Here is a 12,834-nt window from a genome sequence, read left to right as displayed (position 1 = left end):
ACAAATTTACATTTAAGTGGATGATATAAACAGATAATGAACATGGATATTATTCTTTAATGCTAGTAGCTCTGTGAGGCTGTACTTGGGCGCAGTGGTGCTAAATGCTAATGTCACGATGTTTGGCAGGAATAATATTTACCATGTTAATGTTATCTTGGTTTTTAAGCAGCACGCTAACATTTGCTAATTAGCCTAAAACACTAAGTAGAACCAGGCGGCAATCTACGGGTCTGGAAAGTGAAGCCAATGCAGGAGTGACATAAACTTGCATTCTCTCTGGTTGCAAAAAAAAGTCTGATTGTATAGAAGTCTATGAGAAAATGACCCTACTTCTAACTTTCTTTATTACCTCAGTAAACATTGTAAACATGAGTGGTCTCCCACAGAATGATGTTCATTGAGTAAGTTATTGTTCCATTTAGAGTAAACAGACCATAAATCAGGGTTGTGATTGATCTACCTTGTGATTGATCTACCTTGTGATTGACAGGTCGTTACTACATCATTGCCTGGTTGGAAGTTGTTTGTGTTTTCTTACAGCTTTAACCCTTTCACACTGCGTTTTCAGTTCTTGAAAGTAAAATGTTGGTCGCCTTATGCGTTTGGTTGTGCTCCACCCTGTCATGTCACTTATGGTTGCAAAAAGCCAAGATGGCAATGGTCAAAAACCAAGATGATGACGGCCAAATTGCCAAACTCAAAATCTTAAAACGGCAGTCCACAAACCAATGGGTGATGTCACAGTAACTACGTCCACTTCTTATATACAGAGTAGAGCTGAGGCTGATGGGGAAGTCAGTACTTGAATAGTTGCATGAATTTGGGAAAAAAAAACAAAGCATTGGTCAACATAAAACACTGCCCTGAAGATGGTGCTAGATGAAAAGTTTATCACTAAAGTTATTACAATTCCCCCTGAGGAGAACATGAATGTCTGTACCACATTTCATGGCAGTCCAGGAGACATTTCGCTAAAAAACTAAAATGTCAACCTCCTGGTGACTGCTATCGAGGAAAAGTCTGGGGATGCTAAAGTCAATAGGAATCACCCTCCGGAGACTGTAAATATCTTTAGAACATGTAATGGCCATCCAAGAAGTTGACCAGATATTTCAATTAAACAACAAAAATGTCAACCTCATGATGGCGCAAGCAAAAAATTCAGGGGATCACCAAAGTCAAGAGCAATCTTCCTCAAGGGACCATGAATGCCTCTACAGCAATTTAGGGCAATCCATCTTATGGCTTAAATATTGTACCGAAGTGGTGGATTTTAGTCCCCTAAAATTAACATAGAAACAACGTAAAATATAAGGAGAATGTAGAGACAGAAATATGATATATTTATAAAAATGTTGATCAAATGAAACAGTTGAATGAAAACTACAGGACTTGCATTTTACTCTGAGCAATTTGCTTTCTAATAGTAATTTGGATCAATACTCTCTGCTGGATTATAAAACAGTGTGCGCGTTATTGTGTACTTGTCGATATAATGTATATATATATATATATATATATAGTACTTGCAAGCTGTAGCTCTGCTTACATTCAAAGTCTTTCTCAGTGTAATGCCGGCCCATCTTGTCTCCGCTGGCGGAAGCAGAATCACTGATGATGTCTCCAAAGCGCTCCACAGACAACGCTTTCTCCCAGTTCTCCTCTTCTGCTTCCAGTTCCTCTGCTGATCCTTCCCCATCTTCCTCCTCCACCTTCACCTGGAGAAGAATGGAGAGAAAGAGAAAACTTTTCACTTGAAAAGGAACTGGTAGAAAGAGTTAACACGGAGAGGGCTCAAAAAGGGAAGAATTGGTTCATTAAAGGAATACTTTACCCACAAAATGATCATTTCTATATTAATTACACACCCCGTGTTACCTTTAAATTGAAGAAAGGTAGTTTTTCAAGCGTGCCTTCGCGGTGAACGAAGAACCATAAAAACAGAGATAAGTCTTGATGAATGGAAGTAAATGGAGGCCAATATCCTTTTGCAAACTCTCACACAACTCATGAAGTATAATCCAAGTCTCATGTATCTAGTCGTATGTTTACTGATTGACAAACAAATCTTAATATCTAAAACAATTCCTCCACTACTGTATGATGCTCGCTGCAAGTCTGTGCATGAGACGGTACTGGAGGAAGTGTTTTAAATAGTACGATTGTGGTCGAAAATGCATAGTTTAGGATGCATGCGTTTTTTTGGATTCTCCATTTGCCCTGGGAGCATATGAGAAAAAAATATATATATATATCTTCAAGAATTGAAAGTAACATGGGGTTATAAATTGATATACAAATGGTAATTTTATGGATCAAGTATTCCTTTAAGGGGAGTGCTTTGGAGGAAGTCCTAATCAGGATGAACATAGAACAAATAAATGTGGAGGACTTCCATCACAAATTCCACAGTGTGTATATACGGTTGAAAACTGCATCAACGCATTGCGCATAAGCAGTTTAAATTGCGTATAACTCAAAAAAAAAAGAATCTTCTGCCAACACAAACTTCCATTGTTACTGCTCCAATTAAAGCCAAAAGCCAACCAAAAACAGGGTTTTGGTTTTTGCTTTGTATTTCTCATAGGAAATAAAGGTAGTGTACTGTAATTCTGTTAGGGCACAATAAGCACATAGTGTCTGTACACCCTCCACTGCATGCGAGGACATCAAATCAATACAACATAGTGCTAAGCAGCAAAGAACTAATGCACTAGACAGACCCTGGAGACAGCGGAGGCTGAAGTGTCCTGCCAGAGCCATTTGGTTGCCTCTGATAGGTCAAATCTTTGGGACAGGCCACTTCCTCGGCCTCAGATTGGTGCTGGCAAGAGCGGTAAGCAGTCTGGCAACTGCTCGGTGGTCTCCGATTTCTCCGAGCCAGGGCTCCATTACTCCCTAATTACCAGTGGGATGAAGGGACGGGATATGTTTAATGATCTGAGCTACCTATCTACACAAAGCTGAGGCAGAAGAAGCCAGACAAACTATAAAAGGGGGAATTTTAAATTCAGCGAGCAGTAAAAGGCTTGTTTTCACTGGATGGCCAGCTCAATGTTGCTCATTACTTCAGGTGCTCTATATTCCTGCGAAGCCATTCTGATTTAATTTCAACCTCTCTAACATCCTTCTCTTCTTACTTCGTATCCGTGTAAGACTCTGAATTTAATAGTCCTAATGCAATGCATGGGGAAATAATACTCTCAGCTGTGGCAGATACTACAGTAAAGGGATTTTTCTCCTAACCTGCTTTTGCTCAAGCCCCATTGGCACAAAACGCTTTGAAGTCAGTTGGAGGTGGAGGGACACAGGAGGAGGGCAAGCCATGCCCAGGTGGTGGAGTCGCTATGCGAGTCCGATTTGGATGACAGACAATGGAGTGCAGTGATTTCAAGTATGGGACACAATAGCAATCGGAGATTTTAGAACAGGCTCTTGTACTTCCAGTGTTTGGATACACTGAAACTCTAGTTTCATCCACACAGACACAGATGGACCAGTCATTCTGTCTGGTGAGAAATTCTGATGTGAGATAAAAAAAAAATCTGAACAATACAGCATCACCAAAAAGCAACTTGAAGCCACAGTGAAAATGAATTGAAGAAAATAAAACAAAAAAAGAATCAGCAGTCAACAGAGTGTATCCTTTGATGTGTGGTATAAACCCACTGGAGCTCAAAGGAGTTATACAATCTAATTCCTGTCAGCGGTGTTGCCAATATGAAGATGGAAATCTCCAAATAATGAATGGTGGATAAGAGCTCTCATCTTTAGGAGCATTAGCACTGTGGGTTACCATCTAAGTCAAACACATTTGATGCGTATAAAACTCAACTACTCTGTGGCTGGTTTGGCCACTTCTAATCAATTATGAGGAGGAGAGCCTGCAATACAAACAGTGTGATCACTGTTCAGCTAAAACATGCTGTCTAACGTTTTCTCATGAGCCAACTGCCCAACTTCCACTGCAGCATTAATATTTCATATTTAATGGAATGCTGAGCCAGAGAGCCACATTAAAATATTCATCATCTGCTGACTAATATATGGAGGAGGGTGTTTGCCCTGTTTTGTCACGATCAAATGCATCCACAGTAGTGATCAGGGAAACCTTCTGGGGTGAGGGCATATTTGGGGTTTTCATGTCTATTGAACGCATCCAGGTAAATATGCTAGTAGTGATGTAGTATAAGCAGTGAGAGAGATTACCTGTGGTGGGGAGGAGTTTTGGTGGATGGGTCAAACAAATGCAGGACTTTGTTGAGTTATTGTGAAGTTAGTTTTATGACGTCTTTACGTAGATTACGTACTTATTTTTACCCCAACCATTATATATATATATATATATATATATATATATATATATATATATATATATATAGACCAAAACTAAGTGCTTTTGTTGCCTAAACCTTCCATTACAATACACATGCTGAGCAAGTTCACCAAAAAAATCTCACTTATTTTTCTCTATATAAAAATCAATTATTTATGCTGAAAACTGAAAATATTGTAGATGTATTTACTGATGTGATGGTGCAGCCATAAAATAAACTACAGGTATCGTATACCCTACTACAGATGTTGGAACAATCGACAAACGAACCCAGAAGTGCACGCCCCCTGACCGCTGTCAGGGTTAAGGTGCTCACCAGCTGGTAAAAGCCAACCCCAGATTTGTTCTTTGTGTTTCGCCTTGTGATATTTGCGGGATTTTTTTTCCAGCACTGTGTCCGCCATTTTCACAGCTTCATCTAGGATGCGCCCATACTATCTGGCATTATGTTTTTGTTGATGCCCAGAAAGAGAATGCAAGCAGAGGGCAGGGACTTAGCAGATATAGACACCACCACACACTTCTAGTGGGTCAGAGACTAGAGTGATTACTTCTGTATGAAACATCCGACCCATTCTGCCTTTAATTTCCCCAGGTAAAAGCTCCTTTTCAAGCCAATAAGGCAACAAAAAACAACATTGGTGTTTTCAAAAAGGAAAAAGCATCGACCGCACATACAAATCTTTTGAAATTCACAAGGAGTATTAACCTCTGAAAAATGCCATCTTCTATACATTGTTCCAGGTGGAAGGGGCAGCATATTCTGCCCAGCTCTGTCCTACAATAACTCTGGAAACATAATTTAAAGAAGGTTGTCAGTGATTGTGGGCCATATTGGTTTTGAAAACAAAGTGGCTCCAATCAAAAGTTGTATCATATAAATAGATCAAGTAGCCGTGTACTGTAAAAGGAGTCACTCGTAGTGACAAACCCATAGATAACTAACACTAGATTTAGCAGTTTCAGCTCTACAAAGGTTTTGGTTTTACAGCCTGCACATTCAGTGCTTTGGTTTACTCTCAAAAAGCTCTGTGCACTCTACCTGCTCTGCACCAAACAGCAGCCTTTAGTGCCCTCAGGAGTTATTGGAGACCAAAGCTAAAAGGAGAGTGCATGTCTTGCATTCGTCAGGTGACCAGAGACACAACTTAAGATGCTGCTCAGTGTCTGCTGGATGTGGATCAACCTAATTTAATCAAATGAAAGGGAGTTGTCTCTATCTGTATGCTGAGCAAGAAAGTGTCTCTAGGCTCTTGTACGTTACACTGCTTGATAGTATGTCACTGTATGTTTGCTGTTCTTCACACAGATATTGTAAATTTTACAATGCAGTGCCAGGCGAAGAGGATCGCATAGTGCTGCGATTTATCAAAATCCAGTCGGATGAAAATATACAATCAGTTTGTTTGCCTCTGCAGATTACGCCGCTTTCTGTTGCTTCCTGCTGGTTTTTATTGAGCGGTGTTTTAAACTGCTTCCCACTCCCATCATCCCTTCATCCCTTCATCCCTTCATCAGTGATTGAAGGAGCTGGCACTCTTCCCAGACAAACAAATCACAACTAACATAAATATCAGCATCAGTGTTTTGCTTTCCTTTTCACCGCACAGCTGATGTTTATCAGCCATTACTTCAAAATGTGCGGCTCACTGAATGGGATTGTTTGCAAGTTTCCCTTAAATATGGTCCAATCATACACAAAGACATCTAACTACCACAAATATTTATGTTACCGCCTTTGCACTTCTAATCTGCCACCGAACAACAGCAACATAGAGAATACAGATTCAGCAGAGCAGAGCTTCCGCAATCGTCACTCTTTAATAATAACAATAAAAATAAAATATATGGACATGTGACGACCCCTCCCTTCCACCAGGGGTCTGTGTCCTGTTTTCTCCTCAGTTGTCTTCCAAGAGTCTGACCAATGTCTTGCCTGTGCAATCCGCTCAAACAGTGTAAAAAACACATCCGGATCCTTCTCGTTAAACTTAGGCAAGAGATGCAAACTACTCACAATATCGCGATGATGAACTATTTCCCGCGTGCAAAACATCTCCAGAAAGCTTACCCTCCCTGACTAACGCCATCTTTTCCTGTTCTATTTTGTACCGCAACCATTCAATTTCCACTTGCTTATCCACTTCCACTCTTTGTTTCTCCTTCTCATGAGAAAACTGTAACAAAAGCAATTATTTCTGCTGCTCAAAAGGTAAGGTTCCCTGATGGAACTGAAAGTGCCGGTGCTGATATTGACTGACCCAGTCCCTCTTGTTTAGCCACCAGCACCCCTCTCTCAACCAACTGCTTTTCAACCATTGCCTTTACATTTTCCTTAAGCCGTTTATCACTTAGATCAATATCATACTTTTCTGCAATCTTGAAGAGCTGATCTCTAGTGCAACGATCCAGAACCTCCTCACATGGAGCATCAACAAAGTCCTCTACCCCTGCCATAATAGACCAGGTCAAAGGCCACAACCAAAACCAGACAGCGTTTTCTAGGTCAACTAGTGCAGTAAAAGAGACAATGATTTGTCCCCCAAACTGATGTGGAAGTCCCTCTACCTAGACTGCCTATCCCAAACTAATCTACCTCACTGAACCCTAGTCTTCATGCAGATCAGCGGTAGGCTTTTTAAACACTTAAACCAATAGCCCGCTTAGGCCCCCAGCAAGCTGGTTACTCACCAGCTATGGATGTGTCCCCGAGACAACTGCTCTGACCGCACACCACACAAAAATAAACAAAAAAAACAAACCAACGCAGCCACACGGACCACGTTGCTTCACCTATCCAGGGACACTCCACAAAAGTAAAAAAATAACACACTAGAGGACCATGTACTAACTGCTGCCATATAAAAAAATGCATCCCCCAAACACATTGTGTGCCGGACAAAACCATTATTATTCAGAACCAAATATCAGCCTCAAACCAATCAATTTGGACGGACGAACCCCCACTTGTCACAAACCGGGCCGAACGGCCATGACAAAAAAGGAAGATGCATTCAATGAATTATTTATTAGGTTTAAAGTAACATAAAAGACAAACGTAAACCAACAGTGACATGTGAAGTCAGTGATTTCAGCAGTGTAAGTGAGTGTGTGCGTGGAAAGTGTGTATGCAATGTTGTATCATGTAGAAACAAACCATAACCGCAAACAAAACCAAAATGGGTGTCTCAGCGAGAGACCAACTGAGAATCCAGAGGGTTTTTATACTGGGTGCTCTGGCACACAGGGCCAGTGTTGCTAATGGCCTCAGGTGCTTCCACTCTGCCTGACGACCCTCTGCCACCTGCAAGGAAGGCAGCCAAACGAACAGGCCGACAGGGCAGAGAGGGTCGTCAGACATAAAATGCACATAAAAAATAAGACGAATATATAAAATGAAATAGAATATATGGACTGCATAACATAAGATGGAAAATAAACCTATTTCATGAAGCTTATAATGAGGCTTTACTACGGTTGCCAGTGGAGCTTAAGGCAATGCAACTTGTAGTAACAGTTAAAATCCAACACTTATTGTTTCAATTGAAGCACACCTTCATCTTAACACCCACACGCGATGACCAAAGCCACCAACATCCATAAGAGGATCTCTTCAAAAACTGCAGCTGATGCAAGCTGGCAAGCAGCTGGTGATGTTTCTGTGGCAACCCACACTCAGCTGGGCCACATAGGTTTGCTTTAATATCCTCCACACACTCACACAAAACCACCTCAGAAAACTAAATAAATACATCTGTTAAGAGTGACATTGATCAGCCATAAGAGGTAACATTGCAAAGAAGCTGTTCTGTCTCTCTATGGATGCTGTGTGTGTGCTGTAAGTGGAGAGTGCACACGTAATTGAGTGTAGGAAATTGAAGGGTCCACTTGCTATCAGCCTATTACTTCCTTCAAACCAGTGTCACAATATGCTATACACACAGTGGATGACATGGTCCCCACTGTGTGTAATGACACCACCGACTTAGTTGGCAGAGCTTTTTCTCCCTGAAAACACAGGCTAATAGCTAGGAAGCATTCTGCTATGCAGGGCTTGAGCACTTCCCACAGACCCATCCCTATGTGAGACACTGGAAGGGAACAATTAAGTCTTGAAGGCAGTTCAGTGCTTCTTTCAATCAAGATACATGATTCTGCCAATCCACAATTTTTTTTCTTCAGCACTTACACTATGCCATTGTTAATCAGGTTGTGATAGTTATATTATTATAGTTATTTACTATATGATTTCGCAGTTCGATATCGAAAGCCAAGTCCAAACAATTTTCAATTAATAAAAAAATTGTGACACCCTTACTCATACTTCAATTCAAAACCTTAAAATGGAAAATACTTATTTTAGGTAATGTGTGAACTGCTCAGCCTCTCCAAGAAAGTTTATTCTAAGGTGATGGAAGAAGAGGTTGTTTAAGTTAACCTTAGATATAGGCCGAGCAGTGTGGATTCCGTCCTGGCCATGGAACAGTCTTCACAGAATGTTGGAGGGGACATGGGAATTTGCCCATCGAGTCCCCATGTGTTTTGTGGACTTGGAGAGGGCTTATAACCCTGTCCCCTGGGGAGTCCTGTGTGGGCTTCTGCAGTAATATGGGATCACAGAGTTTATTGGTACGAGCCATTCGGTCTTTATATAACCACAGTGAAAGCTGTTTCCATATACTCGTCCAGAAGGTCAAACATATTTCCAACGGGTATGGCCTCCGCCAGGATTGTCCCTCGTCATCGGTTCGGTTTGTGATTTTCATGGACAGGATCTCAGGATGCTGCCGTGTGGGAGGGGAGTGTTTGGGGGCCTCAGAGTCTTTGCAGATGATGTGGTTCTGTTGGCTCCATCAGACCGTGACCTTCAGCACTCACTGGGGCGGTGTGCAGCCGAGTGTTAAGTGGTCAGATTGAGAGTCAGTACCTTTAAGTCCGATACCAGTGTTGTCTGCCAGAAAAGAGTGCATTGGGAGTGAGTCATTGCCCCAAGCGATGGAGTTCAATTATCTCGGGGTCTTGTTCAAGAGTGAGAGTAAAATGGAGCAGGAGATGGACGGATGATCATCGGTGATGGGGTGGGTCCAGTTAACGTGTTGAGAAGGGAACTGAGCTGGGAGGCAAAGCTCTTTATTTACCAATCGATCTACGTCCATCCACGCTCCGATCCTCACCTATGGTAGTGACTGTAAGAATGAGATCGTGGATACAAGCAACCGAAATAAGCTTCCTTCGTAGGATGGTTGGGCTTAGCCTTCGATATAGGAATGAGGAGCACAGATATCCTGAAGGAGCTTGGAGGCTCAGCTTCTTTGCATAGAAAAGGGGCCAGCAGAGGTAGTTCAAGCATCTGATCAGGATGCCTCCTGGATAACACCAGATTTTTTTTTTGCTGTGGCCCTTGCAATTGCTTGTCAAGCAATATCTGGGAAAACTCAATTTCTTATTGTCAATAAATGTCCAAATAATGATAAAACATTAGGCAGACCTTGTTTGAGCTCAAACTTCTTTTTTTGTTTTTTTGCAACAGTATTGCAACAATATCAAAAGCGCCATTTGAAATAACTGAAACAGGCCTTTTGTTTGACATTCATGATATACAAACAGTTTTAATGGGCAGCACTGGCCTGAGGGTTAGAGAACAGTGACACTCTTAGAAATACCAGATCCAGCTGGGAAAATACTTGATTAGGGAAACAGGAAACACCACATCACAGGCTTTTTTTATTTTTTTTATAGACATGTTATTTGGCAGCTGATTGTTGTGGAAATGTGAATTTAATGTTAGAGATTATGCAGCTTAGAAATACACTGTGAACATTAATTTCCCTAGTGAAAATATATCTTACTCGATTCCTTTACTGGCTCACTGAGAGTGACTCCATCAAAGTCAAACTCTCCTCCAGTTCCCTTGCCGTCTGCATTTGCATATCCATTTTCCCAATCTTTAAGATGCCAGTCAATTTCCAAAATGAACTATTAACCCTGCTTCACTTCCCTTACTTCTACATCTCATAATGCAAACCAGCACTGCCAGCTGAAAAGAAAATGTCATATTATTTTTTTTTTGCATTAAGTGATTTTGCATACCACAGACGGTGTTTGTCTGTATGCTTACAGTATAACATATTTTAATATTTTCCTTTAGTTTCTGTTCAAAGAATTGTTTGACATTTTGGAAAATACAAAAAATTGACTTTCGACGTAGCCTATTCTCCCCGTTTCCAGTTGTTATGCTAGCAAAGCTAAGCTAATTGCATTTTGGATTTAAATCTTTAAACACACAGACATGAGAGTGGCATGGATGGTTCTTCTCATCTAACTCTCGGCAAGAGGGCAGTTAGCACATTACCCACAGTGAATATACACATTGATTATGTTTTCTTTGTTGGCAAAGAATACACTCCCATTTAGTGTCGACGCACTTTCTATAGAAAAATGAATGAAATCAACAGGACTAACTCCAACAGCATTACCTTACTTGCCACAGGGACTCTGCCACTGTTCTTACTCACTTAGCTGCTTGGGAGAGCTCCCGGGTCTAATTAGGGCAATTTAGATCAAGCTGAAAGATGTTGGCTTTTTCACAAGATTATGCCATTCTGAACACCGGACTGAATAGTTAACCTCCAAAAGGCAACAGAATCCCTGCAGCTCAGAACCGACTAGCTCTGGGCAAAACAAGCTTGTGTCTAGTTATATAAAATGTAATGTTTATGACATTTTTAAAACTGCAAAAGCCTATTTCACACGTTTATGGTTCCGAATCGAATGAAGAAAAAAGTTCATATAACTGTAACACTTAATAACACCAGACATGACAGTAATGTACAGTGGGTTTTATTTACAGATGTTTGGTGTGTGTTTACTTAAGTCACGTTTCCATGTTTTATAGCTTCATTTTACAAGGTTAGATTATAGGAACACCGAAAGTAATTCTTACCTGTTGTAGGTTGTCCAACACATCTATCTCTGGGGCATGACCTCCTGTAGCCATGGGGCCGGGCGTGCAGCCAGTGTGTGAAGAACAGCTCTATGACAAGGGCACGGGTCTGCAGAAAAGAGTGTGGCTGCTGTAAACTAAAGAGAGAGACTGGGTATGGAGTGGCTGTGGGGAGGGATGTGTCGGGACAGACAGTCTTAAAGGTGATGAAAGGGGTGGCAGGTGTGGGGGTGGGGTGGGGTCAGTGCTGTTGGGAGAGGGGAATAAGCCGGAGAGGGAGGGAGGGAAAGATGGGGTGCAGAGCAGCAGGAACCTCGGGGAGGACGAGGATCAGCCCTTCTCTTTCACGGCTGGGGATCCAGGAAGCCTTTGGGGTGGCATAACCTGCAGGAGAGTGGACAGGAGAGACAAAGTTACTAGTCGGATATGAGGAATATATAAGCAACTGTTGCACAGCAACCACGCACAGTAAATTATCAACACATGCTGAGAAATACACAAAGTGAATTGTAATGTTCAAAGTGAATAGCTATATTCTTATCAAAATGCTTCAAATGTCTGAGCAAATTCCTGCAAAATAAAATGTGTCAATATGTCACCTTTGCAAATATTTATATATATATATATATATATATGTATATTTTTTTAAATGAATAAATGCATCTGTTGTGAATCACTGGTTCCCTGTTGTGTTTTTTTTCAGCTTCAATGGCGTCAGAGAGGGTGTTGACATGCAACAAGAGCCGCTGTCTGGACTCAAAGTGAGGGTCTTGTGGTCACCCCCATGTCAACCCTCCTCTTGTCATACTGTATTAAACTTTAGGGGGGGGACATTATACTTCTAGTGTCTCAGTGGAGTGAAAGGTGAACACTATGCATTGATCTGAATAACACTTATTTTCCACATTACATCCTCTAGGACGGTGTACTACTTGTACCAGGGGATCTTCCTTCAAGAACATGTGACAATTCATCCCTTTACTCTCCCGTCATACTTCTCTTGGGCCGGGTTAAGAGCTGGATGCAAACAGTATTTGAACAACAAATTATCTAACAAGCCTCATTATCTTTTCATCATGTGCAAAATTAGTATTGGTAAAAACAAGTTCTTTATCAATCCTAATTTCAAAATGATTTGTTTGTGGGGCATGTAGCAAACAGAACCAGAATCAGCACTTGAATGAAACAGACCAGGGCCGTCTCTATCAAGGTACCAGACTTGTGTTTACTACCGCTATAAGCAGTCCAGAGAGTCACATAATTAATTTATTTGGCATATTCTAAATCTGGCTGGTAGCACAAGTTTGGAAAACTCCCCGTGAGCAACACAAAGTCATAGTCTTTGTTGTTCAAGTAACTATATCATGATTATAAAAAGGTATAAATTGTTCCAGTTTAAAGTAGCATTATCTGATCATTTGGCCACTTGGAGGCAGTGGAACAAAGTTGAAGTTACTATGGCTAACAAATTAGCAAACAATTGTACATCCAGCAGTCGCAGAGCAACATCAGCATTCATTTAGGAGACATTTCTCTGTCCATCTGGCGACTG

General features: G+C 41.2%; 1 protein-coding gene across 2 annotated transcripts in view; it reads right to left on the bottom strand.

Moving 5' to 3' along the window:
• The window catches only part of slc4a3 (solute carrier family 4 member 3), a 41,840-nt gene extending 30,489 nt beyond the window's left edge, over positions 1 to 11,351 (bottom strand). The window contains exons 1-2 of one of the 2 annotated variants that reach the window (XM_076105595.1): positions 11,283 to 11,351; positions 1,553 to 1,721 (exon numbers count right to left, since the gene is read on the bottom strand). In XM_076105595.1, coding sequence (XP_075961710.1) covers positions 1,553 to 1,721; positions 11,283 to 11,336 — 223 coding nt within the window. In that variant the 5' untranslated portion in view covers positions 11,337 to 11,351. The remainder of the gene's footprint in view (positions 1 to 1,552; positions 1,722 to 11,282) is intronic. The other variant, XM_076105585.1, reaches the window with a different exon arrangement.
• Between the last annotated feature and the right edge of the window lie 1,483 nt (positions 11,352 to 12,834).

Source organism: Anarhichas minor, unplaced genomic scaffold, assembly GCF_050575085.1.
Source record: "Anarhichas minor isolate MPS153535 unplaced genomic scaffold, ASM5057508v1 ptg000004l, whole genome shotgun sequence".
Lineage (NCBI taxonomy): Eukaryota > Metazoa > Chordata > Actinopteri > Perciformes > Anarhichadidae > Anarhichas > Anarhichas minor.
This window is presented reverse-complemented; position numbering and strand designations above follow the sequence as displayed.